Here is a 15,660-nt window from a genome sequence, read left to right as displayed (position 1 = left end):
TTAATTGTATTATTCAACATTTAGAGACAGCATTGCAGTGTAGCGTCAGCTTTTGAGCATGCAGCATTCTATTTCTTAACTGTTATCCTGTCTGCCCCCCAGTGGTCATTATGAGACACAGCACTGATATCATTCAAAGGTCAATGAGTTGCCTCCTCTCTGGCTGCGTATGATTGAAGACTTTATGCAGGAAGAAGGTTTTAGACTGACCTAGCTGAACAAGGTAGTAGACTGTGAGTAGAATCTGCATCTCAGCCGACAATGGCTGAATGGGTGACGGGCCATAGTGCTGGTAGACTCTAGGGAGTGTCTGGGAGCTCAGGTAACAACTCTGAAGCAGAGAACTGACGAGCACTTCACTGACATTTCCAGTCAGCTGGGGGAGTGAGCCATGACCTGTATCAATGAGAGGGAGACAGAGGAAACAGATGAACCCAGTGAGGAGGCTGAGATTATAACTTGGAGTGGGGGTAGTGGCTGAGGTGGTGGATTTGGCCATTCACTTTAAGGGTTAATGCTGATGTCATTCTGCAGATCCCCTCCTCCTCTTTTCTGCATGTTGATAGTGTGCAATATACCATAGCTTTTGAGAGAGACAACTTTTTTTAAAGGGGCATTTTGGGCCTGACTGTAACTCTTGTTGCAAAGAAACATTTCTAGCTGCAAGCTTGTGTTGAGTGAAGTTTATGACATTGGGCCACCCCAATTTGATGGTGATGGTAAGAATAATATAAAGCATATAGTGAATGATGAATTCACCCTCATGCATGAATCGTACATGAATTAAAGCCAGATTTTACGCAAGATCCATGATGATTAAAGCCCTGTTTAGACGGTTTCTCTAAAAACAGAAAAGTCTGTCCTTTGCATTTTAAAAAACTTCTGCGTTTATATGACAACATTATTGAAACGATCCCCATTCACACGGAGCCGCAAAATCTACTGGAAACGCTGTAGTATGCACGCCAGGTCAATGGGTGGCAGTGCAAATTTGCAAAGCAACACCACGGCATGATGCCATGTGCCTGCGCTGAAGCGCCTTCCTCTACAACACGGTGATTACAAATCAAAACAAAGAAGACACAATGGCGAAAGCATGCACAGATAACTTTATCTGGATGGAGTTGCTACAGTAACAGATCTACACTTCACTTCAAATCAACAGGGTGAGCAGCACAAACAGAGCTCGGCATTGTTGTTGTGACGGTCGGCATGCCTAGTGACTGGAACCGTAATACGCATGTGCGAAAAGTCTCCGTTTTCAGAGGAACTGCATATTGCAAGTTTACATGGCAACGGAGACGCTGCCGTTTCCAAAAAGTTGCACTCTGGAACCCATTTTCGAATCGTTGCATTTTCAGGCACCCAAAACGTCGCTGTTGTGTAAACAATCGGCCAAAACGTAACTAAAGTTTACCGTTTTCAGTTGAAATCATTGTCGTATAAACGGGGCCTAAGACACAGAAAAATGTGTGGCAAAAATACTGTCAATATTTTTGAGACCCCTCAAAGTTTCATAAATCATGTTTTCAGGGGAGCTAATGTCTTCTTAAGAAGAGCCAACTTCCCCTGGCTCCCCTGTAGTTTGCATCCTGCATGCTGAAGTGTCTTTGGACAAGATACAAAACCCAAAACTGCTCCTGATGTAAATGGATGGGAAAGTTCCCTTTTGGATGAAAGAATCTGCCAAATGAATGTAATGTAATACATGGATGGAAAAGCACGAGGCTTTGACTAACAGCTGGATGGAAAAACGGTCCAACACTTTATGAAATTATGTAATGTGATAATCACAATGGACACGATGCATACATTTTCATCTGAGTCATAAAGGCTATCACCTGCTGTTATATGACAAGAAAAGGACACATACATTTTATCATGAACTTTGTTAGATTTTATTTTATGGTTTGTGTTTCTTTGAGTTACTACATGAAAGGCTTCCACTGCAACAACCCCAAATAGAGACCAGTTGTTGTACAGGAGTGGTGGGAAAATGCAGTTCTTTCCACTCCCAAGGGAGAGAGAGGATAATAGTAGGGGTAGGGATGTATAATATAAGGCACAAAGAGCAGCTAAAGTGAAGGACAGGAACTGACAAGATGGGTGGTTGGTGGGGTGAAGGGCAGATAGATGATGAATATGAAGTGAACACATAAAATAAAAGGATGAAAGTACATACACCAGATATAAGAGGCAGTTTAGGACAAAGAGGATGGAGAAGGAAGGTGGATGATTTGACAGTTGATACAAAGGGGTGAAAGGTTGGAAGGGGAGGACAAATAGGCTGAGAAACAGCCTCAGGAGTAAGCCGACCTCTAACCTGTGAGGAGAAGCAAGCTAAACTGGCCATCTGTTGGGTAGTGACTGAAAACCTCACCTGTTCACCTGCCTGAGAAAGTCCAGTACTGACAGCTGGGTGGAAAAATGTTCACCAAACACCAGCTAGTCAATATTTACTTTGACTGATGAGTTAGTCAACACTGTAACAGGTACAAGTAATATTGTACAGAGTGAGTGTGCTCCATCCGACCTTTGAAGATGACAGGTTGCAGTCTGCAGGTGTGTAGCAGCTGATCAGGGATTGTCACTGACAGGCCTGGGGGGGATAGAGGGGTTAAGGACCCTTGTGATGAAGTCAGCGGGGCTGCAGTCTCTGGAGAAAGCACAGAAACATATTTAAACACTGCAAGCAATACGCAACTGTTTTATTTACACATATAGCAATAAATAAATATCTCAAATTTCCTGATACATTTCTCCCTTTATCTTTTCTGTCTATATGCTGTGTCTCTTCTCCTCTTTTTACCTGATCTGGATCCATTTGTGATTACAGAAGGCACTGATAATGCTGATGAGGCTGATGAAGATGGTGGTGTCTTCACAGTGCTCTCTGGCAGATTGTTGGCAGCTGACTCAGGCGACCAGCCCTTGTGCCTCTTTTTTGGAGGACCAGCATTTGCATGGGACCCTGCAGGATAAAGAACAGGATCACATAGAGTATTAGCTTAAAAGTTTGTATTTTATACTTTTAATGTTTACAGTGTAGTCAGTGAGCTTGCCACCAAGATAGTTTTTCACACATTTTTTATATTTACAGTCTGAACTTACAAGAACTGAAATACTTAATTATTTTGTCATCGGTGCATTTATTATAAAAAATGTTTTATTTTTTTCTTCCTATTTTACAGTTTTCTACTTTGTCCCCAGCTACGGGATGTTGTTGCTGCTTTAATATGCTTTAGGAAAGATTTACTGTACCGCAGATGAGTCACTTTTCTTATTCTAATAACCCCCAAATCAACCGAACCTCCACTATGTTGATGTTTTAGGATGGCCCGCTGTTGATACTGTAATGAAAACAGTTGTATTTTAGTCATACATTAACCTGTCTCTTCCTCTTCCTCTCAAACTCTGTTGAAATGCAGTAATAGGGAGACACATAAAAGGTCCACTTGTTAAAAGGGACCATGAAAAAAACAACATCGACAGGAAGGAAGCTTTTCATTCAGCGGGAAGGCAGGGAAAGAGACGAGACAGAGAGGGAATTTTACAACCCTGGTTAATGGAGGTGACAGACAGAGGGAGAGGGAGAAAGACAAAGGACAACCCCCAACACACAATGCAGCTGCCTGTATGGCAAGGGTGTTATAACACACACACACACACACACACACACACACACACACACACACACACACACAGTGTGGGCTGCTGGTGGTAGGGGCGCTGCCTTTTAGAGGTGTGAAGAAACCCAGGGGAGGGGCTTAATGACAACAGACACAAACTGACCATGCTTACATGCACACAAGAGGCCACAACAGTGAGAAATTATGCTATACTTTAGATGAGCTACACCATCCTGATAGCAATAAACACCAGTTTACATGCAGGTAGTCACTGTGTTATCAGATTCCATAAGTAACTTTTCAGTTTTGCCTTTTTCTTTTAGGTGATCTCTGCTGCTGTCTCTTTGCTGCTGAAATATCCCAGCTGTGGGACGAATAAAAGATAATCTTCTCTATTATCTTCACAAGCATTGTTAATTAATATTGAGGAACTTTTATTGTGATGTTGAAAACTGACATTATTTGGGGTCATGAAATAGATCTTCTGTCCTTGCGTTTAAGAAAAAAGACAGATTTACATAATTACATACATATGAATAGGTGGAACAAAATGTTCAGTTTAAGGTCCGATACATAGGATTTAGTGGCATCTAGCAATGTGGTTGCAGAGCCTTAACTTATACAGTATGCCAAGACTATAGAACGACTGTCGCTGACACAAAAACGTGAATGTCCCCATAGTTCCCATCTCTTTGGAAGAGAACCTGCTCCCTATATAGATAGAAACCGCTCATTCTAAGGTAACAAAAACAGGATTCTTAGTTTCAGGTGATTATAAACTAATGAAAACATAGTTATGAATATTATATACCATTTCTGCTAATAGATGCCCCTGAATGATACCCACTGGATCTTTACTATCTCTCCCTGGTATAACATTTATGGTAAAATGACACAGGATATTTAAAAAAGTTAGTGTAAAATGTTAATGTAGAAGTGCCAGGACATTTGTGGAGTGAAGTGCATTTCTGAGAGGGACTTGGGTTTCTCATTTACAGTGTTTCAGCAATCAGGATGCTGCACAAAGCCAGAGATAATCTGGTTGCAGATGCTTAGAAATGCTGAGAGTGACTCCTCATCTCACTTTCTGTAGTGAAGAAAGTGAAAAAAGTGCAGAAATAAGGTGCATTTGATATAGTTTCTGTTCAGTATAGAGATTTTATGTTTTGTGTGTAGTACTGTAGGATGTGAAAGACGTAAGGGCTAGCAAAACTGCTTCTACTTTTTCTACACAAACATGACATACACATGAAATAACAACTGTTCAAATGACATGTCATACAGGACATACACTTCCTTCTGGATATCAGCTGGATTATAGAGCTGAAGTCTGCACAATCTGTACCTGTAGCCGTGGGTCTCCAAGGCCCTGACTGATTTAAAGGTGGCTGGGCAATGGAGGGAACAGCATGGTTGCCATTTGTCAGCGAGTGGGGGACGTCAGCTATGTGTGGTAGACCTGTCGGGTCTACATTTGATCCTGCTGATCCCAGATAGACAGACAGACAAAGATGAATCAATAATATTGATAACTGAAACTTTTCAGAACAAATATGTCTGTGATTATGGCGTATTGTCTCCATCTTTCTGTTACAAGTGAGAATGCAAACAAACCACCAAGACAACAGAACAATTTTTGATGAGAACATCAACTCTGCAACAAATCTCTGTGTTTGCATTAGTGTGTGTTACCTGTGTAGCTGCCAGGTGTGAGTGTTGGATGAGTCAGTGACATGTTTGGTGGCTGTTCATCTGATGTCGCATGGCCTTCTGAGAGGCTGGGCCCCAACGGTCTCATCCTGCCATCTGAAACACACACAGATGCACTGACAAAGTCATTTCATATCCATGGAGATAGAAACTTTTCAGTGGCTAGGATATTGCTATAACTTTCTCATTGTGCATGCATGTGTTGGGACACTTCTAACTAATAACAGAGGCTGTTCCAAAAAGTAAGTCCACCAACTTTTCTGAGTAAAGCCAGGAAGTCACTCAGATTTAGAACCATGATCTGATCCAGATAACTCAGCAAACCTGCTTCCTAAAACAGGCTGGACTTAATAATACAACACTGCTCTGGAGTGAGTAAATGGCCCTGCAGCAGAGGAGGAGACAGTGAATGACTGGTATGGAGGTATTCAGGAATGAGTGTGTGTGATAGATGGATATTGTTTCTGTTTCTAACTGCATGTCACACACTGTATGCTTCTCCCTCTCTCCTATTTCATACTCCTGTCATACCAAAGCAAGGGTCCAGGAAAATAGTGTGTTTTCTTTTCGTGAGAAATGAGCCAAGACAAGTTATCCAACCTATGTCACTGACGGTGAACAGACACTGGGTTCCAGGTCTGACGCTGCTCAGCTTCAGTATTGAAAACATTAAGAACAACTTGTTCATTAGTTTCTATGGTAACTTTAGGGCAACAGTGGGATCACTGTAGGATTACTATGGTAACCTTTCAGTATTAAGCAGACAACAGGATGTGCTTAGAAACACTAAGAGAACATAATATCCACGTGTTTGGTGTGCTTTCCCGGAGGCCTTTTCACCAGGTGGTGTCCGATCACACCATTTTAATTTGATGGGTTACCTCCAGATTGTGGCCTCTGTGTACACTGTGTAGTCTCACCTTTCACCTGTCCTTAAGGCCCGACCTGTCCTCGAGGCTTTGCTACCTGTCCATCTGGTCAGACCCGTACACTCATTGTTTCCCAATCAATACAAGTCAGACTTTTGGACATTTGTAAGACAATAAAAGAGCTAATGGTGAAGGCCCTTTAACCTAATGCATGTGTTGTGCCTGTTAAGGGTAAGGAACAACCTCTGGGACTGAAAAATGAAGCCAACATGCAGGTGCCAAAAACTGCAGTTCTGTGAACGGCCACTTGAGACTGACTCCGGAAGACAGTCAATCCAAATGGACCCCATGTGGACATGGCCAACTTTACAATAGAATTAAACATGTCTACAGCCTGGTACAAAACATGTTTTGGTCTCTATCCTAATTCCCCTTTCATGATGACTATATAGGGGGTGAATTTTAATATAACTCACCTGTTCACATTTTATTATGGCTTAAAGTTACACATAATTAAGGTCAGAGCCTCCTGAGTTACCGGCTTGTCTGCTGATAGTGTCCTTGGCTTCTCAGTTAAATCCACCCCTCACTCCTACACAATGCCAGTCTCCCCCCCCCCCCCCCAAACATGGTCACTTCTGACCAAAAAAACAAGATGGCAACAGCCGTATTGTATTGTGTTTTGTGTTACTTCTTCAATGAACCCCTCCACTGCTGAGCCATCAGTGCATCACAAAAGGGACAGCACTGCCTTTAATGTAGACATTCAAGAAAGTCCCAAAAACCAAATCACTCCAGTCCATCTCCTACCATGTCCTCTCCAGCAGATGGGAGCTCCTTTGACCAGCACACCCTGGTTGTTTCGGTGTAGATGGTACTTCAAGTGCTTCTGTTTCTTGGGCTGGGTGCTGAGCTTTAGGTTAATGTGGTTGGAGAACTCTGTGAAGTAGCGAAAGCCTTTCTCTCCACAGCCCATACAGTTCCCTGAGAAGCCTGGATGGAGCACATGAACAGAAGATTACAAAAGGCTTCATTTTATGTTTCTTCATTCACACATCATGCAACCATCTCTATCATGTCACAAATGCACTGTCATCAACTTTAAAGCAATTGTTCAACATTTGTATTATATGTGAGAGTGTGAAAGTATGTCCCAAAAATGGTGAACTATTCCTTTAAAACGAGTCCTGAAAGTTGATATTTTCAGCGTTTTTGACTTTTCAACAAGAGTGATGATATTTTTTTGTTTCTCTGTGAATCTCCTGCCTCACCCAGCAGTGCGTTGTGACCCCGTTCGTCAGGCAGGAAGCGACGGTCTACAGCACACACCAGCAGGGTCTCAGAGAGGGAGGGGGACTTCACCCCAACCAACATGAACCCAGGGGGCACATCCAGGGGATCTGATGCCAGTGAGGACAGACGCAGGTCCCTGCCTGCCTGACAGAAGCCTGTGGGGATGAAAAGACAAGATGGGACAACTATTTAAACAAAATGATCTGGAAGCTTTTCTATGACTTTTAGATAACTTTATCTTACTGTAGCATAAATAAGAACAGCGCTGACAGACACCATGCAAACAGCTGATGTGGATACTTTTCTGCTGCTTTTTCATCATCGAGATTTCTAGCACAGGCAAATTCAAAACTCATTCAAAACTGTTTTTCTTTGGTTTTAACACTGCAAAGTCATCCACTGGTTTGTGGACGACTGTTATGAAGCCTTGAGTTTGGCATTTTGGTGGTTGTCATCTTGTTTGTTTGGAGCCAAGAGTGATGATATTTAGATGAGAGGGTGGAGCGGTGAAGGTGCGAGGGGTGGATCTGGCTGAGAATCTGACGACACCAGCAGCTCTCAGTCTTTTTCATTTTAACCCAAAGCATGCTCTTCTTCCTAAACCTAACCAAGAAAGGGCTTTTGGGCACACGTTACTTTGAAGATGATGTCATGGCAGTTTTTCGTGACATTGCTATGACGCTGTGATGGTCAGCTTAGGGTCTTGCCTACACTGACGGGGTACTATCTGCAGTGGAAAATGAAACTGAAAAAAAAAAAAAAAAAGTGGTACCAAAAGTGAGTAGAATAGAGTCAAAGACAAAAGTAAATGTGGCCCTTTGTGTGATGTTTTTTAGATTTCTCTGAGCACACATATATGTGTATGTGTACAAACCATCTGTGGTGCAGCAGCCCTCAGGTGGGGGCTTCATCTGATAGGGTATTGGGGGGCTGTTAGACTCTGAGCCATCTTCATCGTCTTCATCATCATTCTCTGTGCGGCCTGTCAGGGACATACATAAAGAAATATGCAATTTTAATGGCGAACGAGAATGAAAAAATTATACCTATGCAATTTAGTCAGAGGAGATAAGCACTTCAGCTGAACCCATCGGCACACCCTGCAACCCACCATCATGTGCCAATGGCTGCTCTGTCTCAAGGTACAGCTGTGAGAAGACAGGTCGAGGAACTACAGTGTTCGACCTCAGCGATGCCTCAATGGAGTTATGGAGGACCTCCTCAAAGCGCGTGGTCCGCAGCTGGCCTGCATAGGAGTTCCCCATTGGTGTCCTGCAAAGACACAGGAGCCTTGTGTTGGACAATCAAGATATACGTGTTAACTGATGTAATTTGTTTTTGTTTGCATTAATAATTTACTAATGTAATGTTTTTTTCTGTCCAGTTAAACTTTTACTACACGGATAGTCACACTTTGGTTCTTTTTCAGGATCTCTAAGTACAGATTTACCATCTGCTCCATTACACTGTAAAACTGAGTATCTAAGTTGCTTTCTTAAATTTAATCTTAAGAAAGTAACATGAAATACAGAATTAATTCCTGTGATATGCGACCGACAAGATCCTTTGGAAAAAGAAAGGGATAATAAAAGAAAAAAAATAGGAAAAATATTATGAAAAAAGACAGGATACTAAGCCCCCCCCCCCACCACCACACACACACACACACACACACTTCCACATCATGCTCTGATGAACAGACACAAACAGTGAAAGCACATCTACTCACACCAAAGGACACACAGGCCCACACAAAGCCCCCCCCCCCCCCCCCCCCCCCCCCACACACACACACACACATGAAAACAGTGGTTACAAGTGGATGGCATCTGTCCAGACAGCATGCCATAAAATCAGCTGCACTGACAGTGTCAGGACACCCTGACCTAGCCACTGCGCTGTTTTTATACTCTCTCTCTCTCCCTCTGAATGCTCTCTCTGGTTTTCTCTCTGCTTCGCCTCTCTCATCTGCTCTCCAACAGATGAGAAATGCTCCAAAAAAGCAATTCTTTGCATGTACTTTTTTGAAAATATACACTGACTACTGCTGTTGCAGTTGTTAAAGTTTGCTTTAAATTATTTGATCTTGTTATTTAAGTTTATGTGTTAAAATACATGTAAAATGATTACAATTGCTTTATCTGTTGTAAGTCATTGTGTTCAAGTTCGTGTATTAGTTATACTTAATTTAGATTTGTATTGTTCTTAAAAAGTGTGTAAAGAAAAACAGAAGATGTGAGAACATTATAAGCATTTTCAACATTTTCCAAACAAAGCACTTAAAGGTAGTGCTGTGTCATTTGATCATAATTATGTCATGAAACACACCGCACACACTACTGTCACTGCTGCCCTCCAGGAGTCATTGCTTGTACGTAACTTGACTGTTAACACCAACTTAATCCTGCTTCTCTAAACCTGTGACTGCCCATATGTTGGCTGCTACACACACACACACACACACACACACTCTACAAATGAGTAACTGACAAACCTAGTAGCATGTGACTCACTGACAGGTCATCTTAATGAAAAGACTAGCCTGTCAGATTACAGGCTTAACGCTGTATTTTACACTACAGGTTAGCAGGACTACAGCTTCCCATGATGTTCTTGTAAACAACAGAACCAAAGACAGTATGAAACAAACAACAGCAATTTGAAAAGACCTTAAAAATATTAACTTTCACTGTCTCTGAATGCACACTTCACAAAACAATGCACCCTAGACACCAAAAACATTTATGCAATTTAATTTAAACTTTTTTGTAACCTGGTTCGCCATCCTTTTTCATGAAACGTCCCTGAAGAAGCAAACACAACAATAAAAATAATCCTAATTTTTTAACTCTCTACATGGCTCCACATTTGTATGACTTCACAATTATTTCCCCTCATCCCATTGTCATAAAAATGGGGGCAAACTCAGGGTGAACAAATGTAAAACAGCAGCCGTGACACAGTTTTAGCTTAAAAACTAACCTGAAACTATAAAAAATATCATTATTATTGCCACTGCCAGTGGAAAAAACATGCTGGCCAAAACAAGAAAAGAGGAGCAACAACAAATATAACAAACAAACAAAACTTTTTTTTTACAGTTACAATCACACCACCCTGCTTGTAAAAAAAATGACATGTACTTTGATAATAATAAGGCAACCTTCTGTAAGTGAAGCATTAGCTACAGATGCTACCAGCTACACGAGTTTAGATTTTCTCTAGTTGTCTGCATGTTGTCAAATAATGTTCCACATGCTGATGTAAACAGGCCAAGTCCTGTGAAAGTGCTCTCAGTTTACGTAATATTTTCCTCTTGAAATTCATGTTGGAGATGGAAACACACACAAACACATTCTCTCCCTCTCTGTCCCTATCTCTCTCTCTCTCTCTCTCTCTCTCTCTCACACACACACACACACACACACACCTTACGAGCCACCTTCTGCTTCCGCACTTTCATATGTAAAGAAGCAGCGCAGACTTTTAATGCCTTGCACCACTTTGTAGGGAGACAGAGGACGGAAGACAAAAAGCCCTGTCATAACACAGCCGGTGCTGAGAGGAAGTAATCACACCTTCTACCAAAGAGCAGACTGATCTTTTTACAACCAGAGGAAGATGAGACAGGGAGGAGATGAAAGCTAGGAGGTGTATTCCACCTTTTATTGAATCTCGACCAAAATCCTTTACTACTGACCAACTGTGATTCAGATAACCAAGTACTGTAAATGTTAACCTGAAGGCATTTTACATGCTTAATTACATGGTTACTGTTGCTCTACATTTAAGAGGTTAACATAACATCTAAAAATTGTAAAACATCAAAGAGAGAATTGTCTGCAGGTACTGATGCAGGTGTGTCTACTGTAATGTTTAACACTATGCTTTAAAATCTAAGGGCTGTGAGGAAGCACATGAGCCATGCTGTGCATTTGTACATTTTAATCTCTGCTTGGCACAGCGTTATACAAATCCCACATTTATTTTTAAAGAATATCTGTTCCTAACGAAACCCAAAACACCTGTGATGCATAAAAGAAGACATGTAGCAGAGATGAGAGATTCTTTTACCCCCCATTTAAGGGTTTTTTTTGGGGAAGGGATTTTTTTCCTTATCCACTGTGAGGGTCTAAAGACAGAGGGTGCTGAATGCTGTACAGATTTTAAAGCCCCCTGAGCCAAACTGTGATTTGTGATTCGGGCTATATAAATAAAACTGACTTGACATGACAGAAATAAGTGGAATGATAAAACTTTTAATGAAGCTTTGTTGATCTTTTCTCCTCCCATCTCCCCCTCCTTCCTCTCTCCCTGACATGGAAGTGGGAGATCCTTTCATCTCCCCCCTCCTCTTTTTCTCTGCTCCTCTTTCTTTCACCCTGGGGAGAGAGACACTATTGTGGTGTTTTATGACCCCTTGGACCCCCTCTACACCACCACCACCACCACCATCCCCAAACACCCAATGTTTCACATACAAACCTGTAGTTAGGATCCCTTTAAAGTTTGAGCCCCATGCAACCCAAGGATAACACTATCACATCATAGCTTTTCCAAGTATTTTAACACTTTAAAGGGTTCTTAAATTTTTTGGATAATAATTTATGGCAAAATAAATAAGGCTGATCTGCAAATACTTTCTAAGACAGCCTTAACCTTCTATGAGTCTTTGTAATTCTGGAAATGATGAAGTAAAATCTGTTGTTAGCATCTTATTGTTTGGAACCAAAGATATTTTGTATGAAAAAGTATTTGAATTTACTGCTAAATGTCACTACACATCACCTGTCAGGACTTAACACTGCTCAGCGCCTTGCTAATATATGCAAACCCTCATATACATGCTCTCTGCTTTTAAGGCACTGATGTATTAGTTTGAGGGATATCTCATGACCGCAAGGTCAAAGGTGAGACCTGATAACAATGTTTAAGCAAGACTTTGATGTGGCTTATACTTCCAACATGTGCACACACACATATGCGGATGTGCACACACACACATACACACCCACACACACGCTCTCCCATGGGCTCAGGCTCAGTGGACACAAAGGGCTTGTCTTGAGGGGTGAAAGGTCATTCTGGGAGAGGTCAGATAAGAACCCCAGGCTCTCTCTCTGTTGATCAGGCCCACATACTAGTCTCACACACACACACACACACACACACGGCATCACTGCTATCCTTTCTTTCTGTTCGGACTGACAAGCAGAGTTGGGGTCTCCAACCTTCACCCTTGCACCTTCAGTAGCGGATCATGTTACACAATAACACACACAAAGGCAGACATGCACAGTTAAGTGAATGTGTGCATACGAATATGCATAATATGTACAAACACACATCAGCAGAAACTGTGCTTGTGTGTGTGTATGTGTGTGTGTGTGTGTGTCTCAGTGTGAGTGAGAGATAAGGCTGAGGAATGTCGAGCAGTGTCAGCTGGTTAGTGCAGCATCTCTTTCAGCCATGAAAAGTAGAATTGGGACAGAAAAAGTTCCAGCTTTGCAGATGCTCTGTAGCCACTGACCCACAGTCAAGCACATATGCAAAGAGATGTCAGTTGTTAACACACACACACACACACACACACACACACACACAAGCAGCCCCTCAGATGGGTTCATCACTGACCAGTGACCCACAGCAAATGCTCTCATTCACAGTTTGCTCAACAGACATCGGATCGATGGCCAGCTAGCCAACTGGCCAACTGTTCAACCAGCCTTTCAGCTATGCATCCGCACACTCACGCACACATGCTGAACTGGTCAGCCTCTCAGCTAACCTGTCAACTCTGCCAAAACACTGCTTCTCCTATTACTGCCCTGCAGGCACCTTCTAACATTTACAAGCATTGCAATGAACTTATTCCTGTATGTGCCATGTTTACAATCTCAAATTATCCAGTATGCTATAGCAACACATTGTCACCTGTGAGCTACATTAAGGTAATACAGGCAAACATAAAGATATGCTGTCTTCTGCAGGACAGTGTGTGACTACTGTACAGGACACTATCTATCAGCTAGAGTTAGTATTAAAAAAATAACCAGAACACACCACCAAGCTTCAACTTCCTGACTATTTAATGACTGCTCTGCCTGTTGCTTCACTATCTTGCTCCACGTCCTTGAGCAGTTTTTTTTCCCTTCTGCTCTCGCCTACTTGCACAACTTCAGGGAAACTTGTGTTGTCTACAGGCATGTAAATCTTGCTGTGTGTGTACCTTAGTATGGATTTAAACACTGAAGCTGCAAGAGGCATCACAAACTTAAACTGGATCATGAAAGAGCTGAAATACCCCCGTTACGATTAGTTGCTGTACATCAAGCAGTGTTTTATGTGACTTAACATGCACTATGCTTTTGCACCTTGTTGTTTTATATTGTCCTTGTCTTCTGTTTATCTCTTTGCACTTACATGTTTGTACTTCTTTTCTTTGGTTTTAAATGTAAAGCATCTTTGAGAGCTGTAAAAGCGCTGTATAAATAAAATGTATTATTATTATTACATGTATTAAATCTGTTATTAGCAATTATTCACACATCTAACACAGCATCATATGTTAGGAGCAGCAGCAGGAGTCAGTACATGCACACTGTGCATACCCAAACTGCAGCAGATCTATCTATCTCTGTGTATGTCTCCACAAAACATAAAACAGCCAGGGTTGCAAATTGGCACCAGTCACCAGCCGAATGCTGGTAAAAAATGCAACTGCTGGGAAAAGGTATAATCTATTGAGCTTTGGTAGATTTTGGACAGTGGCACAGTGGCAGGTGGACAAAAAAAGAGTTAATTTCCAACCCTGATAACAGTCATAAACACCAGGGTCAATATCACCATGTTAATAAAACAATAATGAAGGAGTTCTTGGAGACATGCCGCCTATTTATATCCTTTTATAGCACAATTCAAAGAATAAATTTGTTGTAACACTTAACAGAGCTACCCTTATAACTGTGTGTTCCCAACACAGATGTATCTATAAGCATGCAATTATTCTATTACATACTGCAGTTTTATATAAGGGCAATTACACTGAAATGTCTGTAAATTTTCTGTTACAAGTTTTAAAAGTAGCCAAAATTGCTTGACCAAAATACATTTTTGCAATACTAAATATTAATTCAAGAGCTGCATTTGAAGTTATAACCTCGTGAAAATATGTTTCTGAGAAGACAGGAAAAAAAAGACCAGGTACAGCATGACATGCAGGAATTATCTAACGTTATTGTTGCTGGAAAAATCACACATTAATATAGCCTAGAATGTTACCCGTTTACAAAGTTAAAGGGGGTTTGAGAACATGTAGCCCAGGATATTAGCTACCCAGGGAAAAGACAAAATGGGGCATTTTTATAAGAAACGGGTTCATAGTTAAAACCTCAAACGCCACACTACACACACAACTGTCCTTTACAGCGTAACGACGATGAAAATAACACGAATAAAGTGTGAAAAGTGGAGTTTTCCAACAAAACGTCCACATTTAACAAGTAGCTAAAACACACAGCTGCACAGTTTCTGAGACATAGTTAGCAGTGATTGTTTCTTGTTTCCTAACAGCATCAGCAACAGACTGAGCGGTCATCACTAACAGGACAGTGAAGGTAACATACTCTCTACCTGAAGGCAACACCACGGTGAAACAACACAATGTGAAAATAACTTACCTCTACTATCCAGCGGGAGAAGCGCGGTAACTATTCTTCATGAAAAGCCTGAAAGTTTATCCGACGTGCTGTCACCATGTCTCCGGCGCGAGACCTACAGCGGGACTGGGTGTCGCGCGTGTCATCACCTCTGATCCTCAGGAACGGTCCCTCCCCCCTTCCTCCACTGAAATGGTATGGTCCGAGCGAAGCGGCTGATTCCTCTCACCGTCTGCGCCTCAACTAATGTCTCTTCTCAAAGGTGATGCTGTGTCATTACTTATGTCATATTTTGTTTATTGTGATTAACAGAACGGCTGTAACACAAAGGTGGAAATTAATATCTTTGAAAACCGTAAAAGTGAGGCTACAGGATACATCAGGTATTTATGACATAACACATAGGCCTAACGTATAATCAAATGTAGTCAGTGGTCTGAGGTGTGTATGAGCATACTTTATACCACTCCTGTTTTCCCTGAGTCGTGATCTGGTTAGTAC

The 15,660-nt window shown here is 41.6% G+C and overlaps 1 protein-coding gene across 2 annotated transcripts in view; it reads right to left on the bottom strand.

Annotated features, from left to right (window-relative positions):
• Nucleotides 1-15,319, bottom strand: part of greb1 (growth regulating estrogen receptor binding 1) — a 28,262-nt gene extending 12,943 nt beyond the window's left edge. Inside the window, exons 1-10 of one of the 2 annotated variants that reach the window (XM_033617537.2) lie at nucleotides 15,181-15,319; nucleotides 8,613-8,773; nucleotides 8,376-8,483; nucleotides 7,480-7,656; nucleotides 7,019-7,201; nucleotides 5,322-5,435; nucleotides 4,975-5,112; nucleotides 2,810-2,971; nucleotides 2,534-2,656; nucleotides 211-396 (exon numbers count right to left, since the gene is read on the bottom strand). In XM_033617537.2, coding sequence (XP_033473428.2) covers nucleotides 211-396; nucleotides 2,534-2,656; nucleotides 2,810-2,971; nucleotides 4,975-5,112; nucleotides 5,322-5,435; nucleotides 7,019-7,201; nucleotides 7,480-7,656; nucleotides 8,376-8,483; nucleotides 8,613-8,766 — 1,345 coding nt within the window. In that variant the 5' untranslated portion in view covers nucleotides 8,767-8,773; nucleotides 15,181-15,319. The remainder of the gene's footprint in view (nucleotides 1-210; nucleotides 397-2,533; nucleotides 2,657-2,809; nucleotides 2,972-4,974; nucleotides 5,113-5,321; nucleotides 5,436-7,018; nucleotides 7,202-7,479; nucleotides 7,657-8,375; nucleotides 8,484-8,612; nucleotides 8,774-15,180) is intronic. The other variant, XM_078160671.1, reaches the window with a different exon arrangement.
• Between the last annotated feature and the right edge of the window lie 341 nt (nucleotides 15,320-15,660).

The sequence above is a fragment of the Epinephelus lanceolatus genome, chromosome 2 (assembly GCF_041903045.1).
Source record: "Epinephelus lanceolatus isolate andai-2023 chromosome 2, ASM4190304v1, whole genome shotgun sequence".
NCBI lineage: Eukaryota > Metazoa > Chordata > Actinopteri > Perciformes > Serranidae > Epinephelus > Epinephelus lanceolatus.
This window is presented reverse-complemented; position numbering and strand designations above follow the sequence as displayed.